Source organism: Daktulosphaira vitifoliae, unplaced genomic scaffold (genome assembly GCF_025091365.1).
Source record: "Daktulosphaira vitifoliae isolate Bord-2020 unplaced genomic scaffold, ASM2509136v1 Scaffold_5, whole genome shotgun sequence".
NCBI classification, from domain to species: Eukaryota; Metazoa; Arthropoda; class Insecta; order Hemiptera; family Phylloxeridae; genus Daktulosphaira; species Daktulosphaira vitifoliae.
Window position 1 is genome coordinate 8,989,917 of NW_026099576.1, and position 14,740 is coordinate 9,004,656.

The 14,740-nt window shown below is 33.6% G+C and overlaps 1 protein-coding gene across 1 annotated transcript in view; it reads left to right on the forward strand.

Moving 5' to 3' along the window:
• LOC126906799 (max dimerization protein 1-like) overlaps positions 1–14,740 on the forward strand; it is a 114,686-nt gene that overhangs the window by 78,164 nt on the left and 21,782 nt on the right. The window contains exon 4 of the mRNA XM_050687671.1: positions 13,695–13,809. Coding sequence (XP_050543628.1) covers positions 13,695–13,809 — 115 coding nt within the window. The remainder of the gene's footprint in view (positions 1–13,694; positions 13,810–14,740) is intronic.

Below are 14,740 nucleotides of genomic sequence, written 5' to 3' on the forward strand. Positions count from 1 at the left end.
AAGTGTAATAGTTTTAAAAACAGTCTTGTTTTCAGCTTTTCGCATAAACTTTTACCATTCATAAAGTTCAGAACTCCAAATGTATATGCCAAGAAAAAGTGTCCAAAAACGTTGTTATTGGGTTAATGGAATTCCGCGAAATTAAATAAATATTTTACTGACTAGTTGTCGTGCGACAAACTCTTTTGTTTCGATGTAATGAAGTAACGGGTCTGTCATTGTTCATCTTTATTTCTTCGATATTATACAAATATGTCATTGATATTAGTCGGTTAGTGTTGCATAAGTTCGTTTTCTTTCTCGGGCCTAATATCATTTCGCATTGCTACTGTAATTCGCGTAGCAGAGTGCAATTTATTACTGTTACATAATTTGATCGTACGTGTGATATATTATGTTAATGGATTGCGAACAAGGTTTATTTCGGCAAGTACATCTATACACGAGGAATACACTATCACGCTCCAAGTACCCGATAAAGATTTATTAGCGCTTTCGCCATTACTTACCATCGCCTTTTATAATCCGACAATTAATGAAGTCTCATTGTGAGCACTTATATTATCAAGCCTATACACCTCTGTAGTTGGTAGGGTTGCACTGCGAAAACACCAGTCTAGGACCTTTAACGTTTAATGTAATCACAAAATGGGGGTGGGGGGGGGGCTCCGTTGCAAAAGAGAATAGCTCGACCGACTGCGACGCGTACCGGTCGATTGTATGGTTTCTCTTATGTTGACACCTAATTTGTCGAGAGTGCTTTGTGCGCGTACGAATTTGTGCCGCTAATGAAAACTTCTATCGGTTAACTACAATACTGTTTTTCGATTCCTTAAACGAAAGTAAAGAAAAAAGACGTGTGTTCGCTGTATTACCATAGATAGTTGATACGGCGTGACGTGTGCTTGCGGCGAAAACCGATCACATTATCCATAGGAAAAGGGTCGCAGCCCTCGGCACCCGAGTTCATAGGTTGGAAACTATATTATCTCGCACAAACACTATACATGTTTGTCTTGTTGTAAAACAATACGTTGCCGTTGTGTAAATACTTGTCTTCAGTAATAACGTCACGGAACATCGTTTTTCGATACATACTCGAGTGTGACGACGCCGTGAAAATTCGCGTACCCGTTTACCAAGCGGTTATCTCGAATATCAGTTTAAGCCTCTAAACGGTAAGCATATCAACGGCGAGCAAATATCATGTTCAATGTACTTTTACCATTCCCAGCGGTCGATCGAAATGCCTTTGATCGTTCCCCATTATCTTGTCACTTTGTGTGCAGACATTTGTACCGTACCCCTTCGTGGTTATATCTGCCGTCGTGTCTCAAAGGGTAGTAATGCAGCCTCTATTTCTCCGTTAGTATCTCTTATTGAATCTCACCCGCGGAAACTGATGTATTTTCTAGAAATATCTACCGAAGTACACACGAGAACAGCTGACGATCGATGATTACCTGAATGTATCGACGACGTTATATTACTGCCATAGGTTTTGTTCGACGCTTCCATGTCACCGACTTAGAGAAAAGCATTTGCATTGTAATTCCGCACGAGGTGTTTTTATGGAAATGTTATCGCCACTGTGTGCATTCGTGTTTCTGACCGTATTTTATGGCTTTTTATTGGTAACTTATCGCTACAGGAGAGGGAAAATGTCATTTAAATAGCGAGTATTATAATTTAGTTATAACTATAAATAACTATTACATTAAATGTTGTGGTTAAAATTTCCTACCGAATCGTGTATTACATAAACGTATTGCGTTTATAGTCCGTTTTAATATTAAACAGGTAGATCGGTGCAGTTGGATTTTTTACCAAATTACAATATTTTTAAACATGATTAACGCATATTTTGTGATAATGTGCTCTGGAAAACAGTTTGAAATATACTTTTAATTATGTCTTAATGCATTATGACGTAGACTGTCATTAATTCTATGGGTGTGTATTTTAACAAACCTAAAAACTAGATATTTGCAGCAGTGGGTAATCATATTTATTGGCAGAAAATGACACCTTTGTTGTAATCAAGTATAAGTGTAATGTTCACTTATATAGAGAATTCTAATGAAACGGGTTTCTATTGTTCTCGTTGTTTGTAACAATTGACCTGTTTTTCTTACTTATTGAGCATCCTGTATATGATTAACTAATAATTATGGCGGCAGTGAATGTTTTGTTTTTGAAATACGCTCGTATCGTTTCCAGAGCAAAGTTATGATTATTTTAGTGCATACACCGCCAAAGCAGCGGTTAACTGAATGCCATGCGATGTTCGAGGGGAAATTCAGTAGTATTTAACTAATATTTATTGCATTTAACGGTGTTGCGTTGCCAAAACTACGTTGATTTTAATCGCTGTGTTGTTGTAAATTTGCCCCTTGATACCTATTCTCGAAACTGTTATTTTTTGTTTTTTAATATTTCATTTAATCAAGTTTGTACGACTGCTTTAGTGCTAAAGTTAATAAATATCACGGGACCTCGTTCGATAATTATGATATATTGTATTTTTATAGTAAACATTTTTACTGAAATCTCCAGATTTGTTTTTGATGGCTGCAGGTATATATTAATTTTGTCGGCGTGCCGGCAACGGGCGAAAAGAGGGGAGGTATTGAAGCCCAGGTTATATTTACCGGTGACAGTAGCGGTAACAACGTGTGAGAGGTGTTATTTTACCCTTTAATGTAAAATGTCATGTACAGAGTGATTCCTTAATTATGTCTCGCTAAATAACGTCAAAAATATCACAGTTAATCATTATGTTATTTTTTTAACAATGTTTGTTGAACTGCTTTACACAAAATATTAATTTTCTACTACCATCCTTTGTACTGAAAACTCTTATCGATTTTCTATTTTCAAATGACAACCAAATATTTGTTCATAACATATGTATTCAATTGAAAAAAAAAAAGAATTATTTTGTTTAAAATTCATTTTTATACTATTCGATTTTCCACAGGTTACCGCCGTTTAAAGTGCTTAATGACGATCAGACAAAAAGCGTACTTATTTTTAAAAGTCTGCAATATTATCATGTGGATCACATCGATAAACCTTACCGGATCATAGAAATATGATAAATTGTGCATCGATTTACGTCTCAATAAAGATGCAGCCTTTTTAAAATTAGTGCGCTTTTTATCTGATCGTCCATAAACTTGATACAGCTGAAATCGGAAAAAATCGAATAACCTATAACGATTTTTTAAACAATTATTTGTTTTCAATTAAACGAATACGATGTTATAAAAAATTAGGTTTATCAGTTGAATATCGAGAATTGATAACAGTTTAGGATATAAGATATAAAATTAATTTTTCGCGTAAAGCGGCTCAACAAAGAACTATTACTGATAAAAAGATTAAATAACGATTTGCTCTAATATTTTCGGAGATATTTTGTGAGGCATAGCGAAGGAATCACTCTGTATTATGTACACATGACTGAGAGTCCATAGCGTTTTTTTACGGTTTTATTCTCTCTGTCTCTTTTTTTTTTTAGACTAGTATAGAAGTTCAAGTATAAATAATTCATCCTAAACCAACAACATAGTAAAACGGATACCGTGTAAACAATGAAGTTTACTTTACCACATCCGAGACTTCCAGTCCATAGAAACACTGGGATGTAGCGGTAGTAGTACAGTTGGGATAACATAAACATTTCTGAAATATTGCAAGCAAAGGGATAAGCATGAAAATATGAGATGGTATCAGATGAACTAGGTGTATCGCGAAGGAAGTACCAAAAATCATTATAGTAAAAATGAGTTTGTTTAAAGAGTTAAATAAGTCTTTAGTAAAACAACTTAAATCCCAGTAACGAGCAATGATTGAAAATCGCACGACGAATCTGAGCGAAATAGCTAAGAGAATGGTTAACTACACGCTTGCGCTGGAAATTATGATTACAAGTCACATTAATAATTAATTATTTAAATATTTTTTTGTCGACTAAATAAATGTTCAGACGCGTTTGTACTCCTGCGGCTAAGTTCTCCGTTAACGGCCAGCTAGGGCAATAAAGAATCATGTGACGTTAAATAATGTCCAGTCAGTCGTTGTAATACATCATGATGCAATAATAATATGTAAATCGGTTGAACGCAAAATTTCTGGCGTTCACCAGCGACTGTTTTTAATTTCTACTCAGTGGAGCGCATTTGAGCCCGACAGCTGATGGAGTTTATCTTGATTTTACATCACATTATCTTTGTATTTTTCTAAAACAATATTAATATTTTCCGGTATTATAATTATTACAATGCGGGTTTGATAATTATTTGTAGTTGTTTTTATAGACGGCTCGCTCAATTACATTAACTTGTTACATATTTTAGAATAATTTTCTAACGCACATATTTACATAACAATGGTTGCGCTTAAATATAATCATAAATGCATTAGGTTTAGAAAACTCGTGCAATATTATTATACCTGATATGATTGAAAAGTTAAAGCTGGGAAAAAATACGTGTCCACGTCGTTTATATAATGTGCTTATATGTAATATTGACCGATCTTTATGGTCATATTCACTGCCCGTCAATGGTTATCTGTCCACAGGTATATCCACTTAGGGCGAGAGTGATCAATGATGCCCGGAAGCGTCCGGTTGCTTACAAACCACTTGAAAATTGAAATACCCTACTCTGCAGCTTTCCCGTTTACCTGCACATCTGAGGACGGGCGTATGGCTACGTGAGCCCATACACACTCGACAACTCCCATCCATAATTCATAGATTTATTTTATACCCTAAAAATCTTTTTCTCGTCGTTTCGCCGGAATAATCCCCTCTTGGTCTACTGCTCGTACTCGGAATCATGTTGTGTCAAGTCTTTGATTGTTTTTTTTATGTTTTAAAATACACTTTCCGAAAACTGTTGGAAATGTAGTGTGCATTGCGATACATTTACAACTGTACGATTTTTCCTTAAGACAACTTGTAATTTAAAAGAAATGTTTATACTTTTGGTACATGTAAAAATGAACGTATACCAAAAGAGCACACATCAATAGAAAAACGATTACATTTGGATGTAGGTTGGCTTAAGCGCGTTTTTAATGGTATATACAACAATTTGTTACATAGTTTTTTCTAATCAGAAGATTAGAATGATCATGATAAAATATGCTAGAATGGTCTGCAAAAGACAAATGATTCACTTTAATTTGATTGCAGGTAAAATGTGCTCTTTTGGCATATGCTTTCGCAGGCAAACAAAATGAAAATGTGCTCTTTTCGATGGCGTCGGTAAAATGTAGCGTAAAAAAAAAACTAATGTATGACCAATGACTTACAATGATGCGGTTAAGCGTACATTATGCGAACGGTTATATAAGTTAACAGAGGTAAAAGTGAAATTATCCTGGCGAACCTGCCGTGACCTCCAGCCGTAAATTTTGGCTTTCCACGTAACTTCCTCAAGAACTTCCATCGTCGCATTAAATTATTCCGTGTTTTCCGACCTCGTTTGCCTCGTGTCCGTCCTTCGCCATTAGCGTCAACATTTCACTCTAATTTCGCTACGCGCATTTAACAATCGTTGTCGTCATGCATTGCAGCGTACGTCAAATGCGCACGTGTATGACATTTCGGGCTAAGAGAAAAATGAAAATTCAAAAGTCCCATAAAATAAACGCGCTTTCCAGGTGTAGTTTTACTGTTTCGCGCTGTCGACTGTTGGTGACAAATTTTGGCGGCATTGTGTTCTCCCGCGTTTATATTGTCCCTCGTGCGGACTGGATTACGTGTCGATAACACTGTAACATTGTACGCGGTATAATTATGGTCTCTGTGCGTTTTGATTGGCGGTTTTACGACCGGCTTGTGAATACGGCAATCAAGATCAACAGTGAACGATAAACAAAATAAAGTCCTTTTGTTTTCCCATAGAATTATTGCCGTACGTGCTTGTTTTTCTGTTATACCGCCCTGTTCTCGGTATGAAAACCTTTTACTTACTCGCTGAACACCCTATGTGTTGTTTTTATGCAGATGATACCAGAAACGGCTAATAACATAATTAGATAAGCCGAAGACTTATCACATAGGCCGTGGTGTCTTTGACGCTCGGGAATATGATCGCGAGAGCCGAGTTTAAACTAAACGACTCGATAAAAATTAAACCGAAAAAATCAATTGGAATTTGGCAAAACGAAGCGGCTACCAAAATCCGTTATTGATTGCCAACGATTTAAACATTTTTATTATTTATATACGAGGTTTGATTTTTTTCGCTCCCTCTATTGCTGTCATATGAATTACTGAAAGCGAGCGTACATATACATTTTTGTTATTCGTTCTCCCACGCCACCCCTTTTACTCTTTTCCACTTGCCATTGCGCGAAAAACAACAGTAACTATAAATCATAAATATTTCTTTAAACCGGCCAAAAATGAATTATTACCCCGTTACCGGCACGCACAGTTCACGGTTTATGGTCACCGACGGTGAAATAAATGGTGCACAAAAGTGTATAAAACAATTTTTTTGCCGTTTCCCCTTTCTTTTTGTCGACCTTTGTCACTCTCGTCGGCTTTGTATATTTTCATGCATAATACGTACTGTAAATGTATATTTGTTTAATCAATAGGATTATTGTTTCACGTGTACGACGAGTAGACATCGGAACAAGAAAATATTTTTTGACCAAACCGCTTTTTTTTTTTATATCTTTATAAATGTACCGGACGAGATTCCGTGTAGTGTTATAACTCGCGGTGTAATCACCTTTTATGGAAACAGCTTTTGCCAGATGAAAATCCGTAATAATAGAAGATATAGGGTAGGAAAAAGTATGGTGGAGATTTGACAGAAGCTCTGGCGTCATATGTACACGCATTATCCAACAGATAAGAACCCTGTACAAACTCTGAATCGAGTTGTGGGGAGGGGGAGACAGGGGATTGATAATGGATACGACGTCGTCGTCGTTGCAATTGTTGTCGTCGTCGGTGTCGCCAGTCGCCAGTGTTGGAAGGGCGCGAGTATGGGTTGGCATGTCATAAAATTAAATGAAGAGTCGGCTTTGCGTTATCGTTACTCGATCGGGCAGATATCTTTTGGACCGGAAATCGTGGCTATAAAAATTTATGAGTTATACTCCGTGTATGCGAGTTTGTGTATATATTTGGGGAAGGCAGAAAAAATAACAGAGAACTTATCCCGTACTTGTACTCTACTGTGCTGTAGCTTTCATTCAGACTGCACTTTTATTTCTCGTCGTCGGGCTCGTGAAATTTTATGTTACCCCGAATGCCACTCGCCGCCTTGATCCAAATGACTATTGATAAGCTGTTGTTAGCCGCGATGGCTTGAAAGTTTCCCTCGACGACGAGTCTCATTTATAAGCTGTAGTAAAAAAAAAATCCCATTCCCTTCCCCTTGGTCTGCCTTAAAATGGCTTCGCTAATGCAACACGGTCCATATAGTAAGATACCTTGAATTACCATGCGGTCGTTGAAATACGTAGATGGTATCAGTACGGATCAACCAGGATTTTCCTTTCTACCTTTTCGAAGAAAGCCGTTCTTCCATTTCAGTATTTATAATTAAAATTTGTAATCTGAAGACTTGACTTTGCTGCTGGGTTATTGTCGAAAACTCGATTTACATTGGGATAACCGTGTGATGCTTTTCTCTCTAATTTTGGAATATGTATTCATTCCGATATTTTTCTACCTTTATAACTCTGAAATATTTTTTATTTGGATGAATCGTCAATATAGTAATCCCTATAATTTTTTCGAACAGTATAAATCTTAAATAAATAATCTTTCTCGGTTCTTGTAATATGAGCTTCGAGATGTTTCATAATAAAGTATAATTTCTGATAGGTCGTTCTAAAACTGAAAATGTATTATTTAATTTTCGCTTTTCTCTTGAAAATCTTACCCATCAAAAGGCATGTAATGAGATATTTCAAGCAACCTTTGATGGTTTGAAAAATGTCGATTTTAAGAGCTCTTCTGATTTCAAACGAATACATAAATAACATTAAGTTCCAGTCTGTTTCTCGAGAAAAATCCGTACGTTTCATAGTAAACTGCTTAAAGAACCGAAAACTGTCCGACAATAATGGATTAAAATGTCATTTAATGGCATTTTCCATTGCTTAAAATAAAATTTTACTTCTTTATAGTGTGCCAACAATAAAACGAAATAGTATTCTCTCTCTACGGTTTTGACAAGTCCACAGCAAACAGTCAAAAAGGTGTAATTATTTATGTATAAAGAATCTCTAAATTCTATTTGAATTTTTATAGTTTTCAACTCGCACTTAAGATTATTAGTTTGACACGTTGACAAATTAATTTATTTAAAACAAAACCGGAATTATGCACACTATGTGTAACTCATTGTGAAGAGCTTTATTGGCGCTTGTGTTGGACGTTAATACCCAATGTTAGAATGCGAAGTTTTAGCTTACATGTCGCTGTGCTTTAAATTGTAAATTTACGACTTGCAAAATTTTTGCTGTTTATCATCCCTACTGATTAAGCACCTGATGTTGTTCAACGTCGTTTTGACCCGCATCTGAAAATTTCGTCGGGGTTTTATATACAAAACATTTTCCCGGTTGTATTACGGTCTCTTTTTCCGACTGCAGACCAGTAAATCTCTTTTAATCGAGAGTACCGTAGCTTGTGTCGTGCACACCCAAATACTCTCGGACTATAGTCCGAACCCTGGTAATTTGTATCCGACGGCAATAAAGATAAATCCCTTTTCTCCGCCTCTACTTCCATCTATTATAAAACCCTCCCTTTATATTTTTTCTCTGTCATTCCATACGCTTCTATACGAGTGTCACTCTGAAAAGCGGTTACCGTCCGTGGTACTGTAAGATTGGCGGGTTTTGCTTTGACGTGCCAGATGAATTTAGTAATATAAAGCACTTTGGGTCACTTAAAAATGTAGGGTTTGGGTCGGCTGTAAATCACGTAACACGCGTAAAAGAAGAATAGTAGTGAACAAAATATGAAAATCCGACTAATTTATTGCGACAGTATTTAAATAATATTATTTAAGTATATTTTCCTATTGCTATGTAACATTAATCGTTTCAATAAAAAATTCTGATTGTATACAAAACTTCAAAAAATAACATTCTTGGTTAGTTTTGCGTTCTGCGACGTTTTTTTAGCCCTTGATTTCACCCTTAATTAGTTTTTTTTTACTTAAATAACTACTTAGATAACATCAAAGTACCGTTTATTTTTTTTTTACTAAATATGATTGTACTAATTATGCGCAGAATTCGTTGATTACATCATGTTCGTAAAACGTTCAATAAGAATAGAACTCAACATTATGTATTCGTTGCTTTACATAGAATCTTAAAAATGTATGCTTTTGTTATATTCTTTAAAAAATATGTTATTTTCTACATAAATGCAATATTTGTTTTATGGGTTTATATATGATCTATTCTTGCGATTTTTATTAAAGTTAAAACTTTTATAAGTATCAATATAAGTTTAATCGAATGTTTTTAAGATGTATTAATTAAAAGTATAGTGATTTAGTTTGAGTGCATTACTTTTGAACAAATCTTTTCTATAAAGAAATAAGATAGCGTGTAAAAATGAATCCCGTGTGTATAAGTTCTTGTTATTTAACTCGAATTTCCAAATTGGATGAAAAAGAGCTTCTTTTTTGTGCTTACATTTAATTTCAACATAACACGCGACTCTTTTAGTGAAGTTATTAATTTGTATTCTTTCGGGTCGGTTTTCCAACAATAAAAAAGCTCGTATAATAAAAATAGTCGGCAGTCAGCAGAATAAAAAGATAATTGGGAAGTTTGTTAATTAATGTTGATTTTTGTTTCGTTTTATCCTTCCTAATGTAAGAAATTATAAAATACGCTGTCTGAATACGATGTAATAATTTTACTTGTCAAGAATAGCCTTAAGAAATACGCTGGATAGGAAACTATAACTTAACATAATTAACGTTAAGTCTATACAACTTAATTTTATTTTTATCATCTAAAAATTCGTTTACTTTTTCAACTTCAGGCAGCATATTTTATTTGCATATTTTTTTTCTGGTATTCGTAAAGATGATGAATTTTTTCACTTTCGTTTTATGGACTAATTATTATATTAAAAAAATACAATTTCTATGAAATTAATTTTCCAGTATGACCTGAGATATAAAAAGAAAAATCGTGAGCGTTTACCTTTAATCAAATTCTTCATTTTACAATTATACCGAATTAATAATGCCGATCTAAATGTTTAATCGCGAATTGGTCTTTAAAATTAATGACAACAATTGCACGATAATACAATTATTAATTTAGACCATCATTTCTCTGTGTTGAACGAGGACACTTTTATCATTAATTTCCATCTGCAAATACCGCTGTGTGTTTTTCTGAAAGGAACCCTTGTAATAGCGTTGGTATGATGATTACAATGCTCTCCAAATTGCCGGTGACGGACAAACCGAGTTTCGCGTTCCCTTAATGTCATCAGGATTCTTACGAATTCAATTAACTAATTTTTGACAGCGTTTAAGAAAAAATGACAGAAAGAAAATTGACTTATATGATTTACGGATAATTGAGATTTGTTGTCAGCCGACAAATTTAATCATATTTTACGTCGTTTTAACTTTAAATTATGTTGACATTGTGACGAGCTTTTTATTTTAATTCGCTTAGACGTATTGCCAGTATCATTCAAACGGTAAAAGCGCCGCCAATTTATCCTTTAAAGCCAATGACAGTTTTTGTTCAATTTTGAAATTACGTGGTGTAGACGGGCGAGACGTGCGTCTTTAATTTACAAAATTTATAGTGCCAATCGTTTTACAAAACCAAGAAGTTCTGCCTCTAATGTTCGTTCAACGATTCAATTTCTGTCTACTTTCTATTTCCAAATCTTATAAAATATGTTGTGACAACATCACCGCGATGCTCTAAATGCATTTTTTTTAATGCTGAGCGCTAAATGCTCGTGTTTTAGTCTCACATAATTATTTAGCCAGCTGTACGCGTTCCTGTCAATAGTTTTTCTGATGGATCGTTTGTGTAATGGATGGGGTAGAAAGTAGTCGCTTTATGTATATTAAACCTCGCGCAGCCAATCTATCAAATACAACGTACCCTCGGTAAACTCACACCACCGGCCAGTAGTCAAGTGTATTACGAGTATCCTGAAATCGATAATTATAAAATGAGATTCTATTATTTGATCACGACAAAAACCCCATAACGGATTCGATGCGTGGTACTATCTATTAATACTAATCATACTATTCAAATAGTGATGAACAATATATTTTTTAAAGTTCTCATATAAATTATTTTTTTATATATTATATATGAAGTCAACACATTCGTCAGTCGAAGTATGATGAACGTTTATTAAAGAATATTTAAATTGATGACCGTGTAGTGATTCAACGCTTTTACATGTTTAAAACATTTCTTCTATCAGTGATATATATTTCACTTAGAGATCCCTATCGTGCATTATCTCATTTAATTCTTGATTAATTGAATAATTTTCTTGGGAAATGTTTGGGATCATTAATAAACTGACCCGTATTTTCCTCCTATTCTAAGGACGTTATAAAACAAATTATTTTGTTTTTGGCAGTATTCGTCTTCACTTATCTTTCACTGGTCTGATGATGTGTGAGAATAACCTGTCACAAGCAATACAAACATTTCTAGAGTTTAAAGCACTTCCTGACGAATTCTGTCAGCCGTTATCTACACTACGGCCATTAAAACCGGAAAGTTATACTGCTTGCTACTTCTCTTCCGCCTAATCTTAATTGAACTTTGTAGACGCGGACATAACTATCCGTCTCATTATCTAGTAGGATTGTTCAGCCAGCGGAATGAAATTTTGTAACTAATAAATTTCTTAATAAAACGTAGTATATATCCGAAAAACGTTGACTATACTTGTTCGTTAGTAAAATCTCTTAAGTTTGTACAACCCTTCGTTTCTTATGTATTTAATTTAATTCCAGATGGGATTCAAAAGAAAAAACTTTTTCATCCGCTCCAGAAGAATTCATGGCGTGTCAAAAAAAAAAAAAGAATACCCATGTGAGACAATAAACGTCATTCGACGTCAAACAAAAGTCCCTTTCTACAAACTGATAGAATGATTGAATAAAGGGTGCTTTCTATTATTCGCCTCTTCGCAGTAATGATATTAATTATAAACCCTTCTTTAGTTTTACCGAGATTTTTACATTCATTAATTATAATTATTGATTTATTTTATTCGTACCGTGAGAGCAAATTGAAAAATTTTATTACTTCACTCGAATCGTCTCAATTAATTAAATTTATATTGCGTAACGGTTGTAAGCACTTGTTTGTTGGACATAAATTATTTTGAAAGGACAGTTGGTGTACGTCAAACAATAAAAAAAAAAAACCGTTATAATAATAGCGTACGCAAAAGCAGCAAACTTATATCGCTACAAATAACTTTCAATGACATATAAAGAAGGGAGGGACCACCCTGACGTCTTAATTTCGGCAATTGATTTGTTATGTGCGGCAATAAGCCATCGGTTTTCGTTTTATGCTCTAGCGCATACCGAGTGTTCACCGCGATGATAAGAATTTATTGTTGTTATGTTTTACAGTTTGTGTGTTACTTATTCAGCTGATTAATCAATACCAAACTTTTCCCGTGCATGAGTGTTTGTTGTTCAAGCTGAAATGCGCCTAAAACGTTTTATGACATATTAACGTAAAGCAAATTGAAGAGTTGGTCTGGAAGCGGAAACTTTAGGTCTCGCGACCACCGTCAAGATCTCGAATTTTATGGGAATATTCTCTCGGTACTTTCAGATTTCTGTCTATCGAAATTATCTTGCCATCGAAAACAATTCTTAAGTTTCCTGGCGCCCATTCGCATTTTCCAAAAACGTCGTTATCGCAGTGAAACTTTTCGTTGAGCGAATGTAGACTCGTATTTTGTAAAAAAATGCAGAATTAGATAATAATGTTGCATAAACATTCAAAGTATCATTATATAGCTGAAATATAAACACCATTTAAATTTTTTTTACATAAATAAACTATTGTAAAAAAAGTATTATTTGGTTAAAAATATAATAATAGCCGTCCTTATAATATTATTCAAATGGAACGTCTGAAGAAAAGTTATTTTATGTAAATTGAAAAAGGCACTTACCAAATGACGATTTTTTCTTTAGTTCGTTCAAAAGGTTAGTCAATTCCATTATATTTTTATCCTGACCAATACTTGTAATTTTTACAAGTATGTATATTTTATTTATATAACAGTGTTTCATGCCGCAAGTGAATAAACACTTTAGGGTATATATGTGAATTTTTCCAACAATTGTCTATTCATATTTTATCTCAGGTTACAAATAATATAATAATAAAAGTTTATGCGTTTCTCTAAAATAAACAAAAAGCTTTTCCGATTAAATATTACTACTTTTCCTGGCATTACATAAATTATGTACGCTATACCCCATGAACAGTTATTTTAATATTTATTTACTATTTTTTTGGGGGTAAATTAAAACTTGAACTCGCCAAAGACTTGTTATATGTTATGAAATTTAGACGTACACTTAAAGTTGGTTCTGTATTACTTAAATCTTTTGCACTACATTTATTAATTATGTACTTTGTTTTTCTTTTTACAGACGAGCCCATCTAAGAAATTGCTTAGAGAAACTCAAAGAAATGGTTCCGCTGGGCCACGAGTCGTCTCGGCATACAACCCTGGGACTTCTTACTAAAGCTAAGCGCTTTATTAAGGTACCGTTATTAACAACATTCAATTAAAATATAGTATATTCCGTTATCACTAAATAATATTTACCATTCTATTGGCCTTATAACATTTTTGTGAAAATTATATAAAAACTACACAGAGTAATAAATTTTGTGAAAAATAATGATTTTTTTAGAAACTATTTAAATTTTTGTAAATGAATTATTTAGTTCAAAAAACTCTAGATTAATATGTGGTTAAGAATTTATTTTCTAACAATTTTTACTATCCGATCAATCGTTTGCGATTTAAGAATGTTTTCAAATTTGAATTTAAAGTAAAATTTACATGATTTTCTTAATCAGATTTAATCAATTAAATCTTAAGGAAATTATTAAGTGAAAAATGGTTATTATTCTTCAAAATAACTTCATTTAATGTTTTTAATCCTGAAGAGATGAAATAAGAAAACACGTGTTGTTATAATTTTAATCTTTTCAAAAATTAAAAATGTTCAAATTATTTTTATAAAATGACTACTTGACCCAAAATTGATTATCCTGTAAACACCATTATATACCCTATTCTGTAATACATGTACTTTACAGTAAATAATATATATAATGAAAGATTATACAAAGTGTCTTTGAGAAACTGTCCGGTGAGACTACATCAAACTGAATTTTAATTAACAAAGGTCCATAATTATCGTCTTTCCTTAATGAAACAACGAAGGGTTAAACTTTTACATAAGACCGTAGAAATTAGACTAGTAAAGAGAACCCATATTACGGTTTATTTATAAAACATAGTTACTACAAATATTGAGATATTTTATTCATATAAAATTAACTATATGCTTCTATGTTAAATTTAGAAGACAGCTTTACTATGTTTGCTTTTTATCGCCACTTTTTCTCAGCTCTTATTGAACGAATTTCACTCGATAATTCGTCAAAGTATCAGATATTGTTT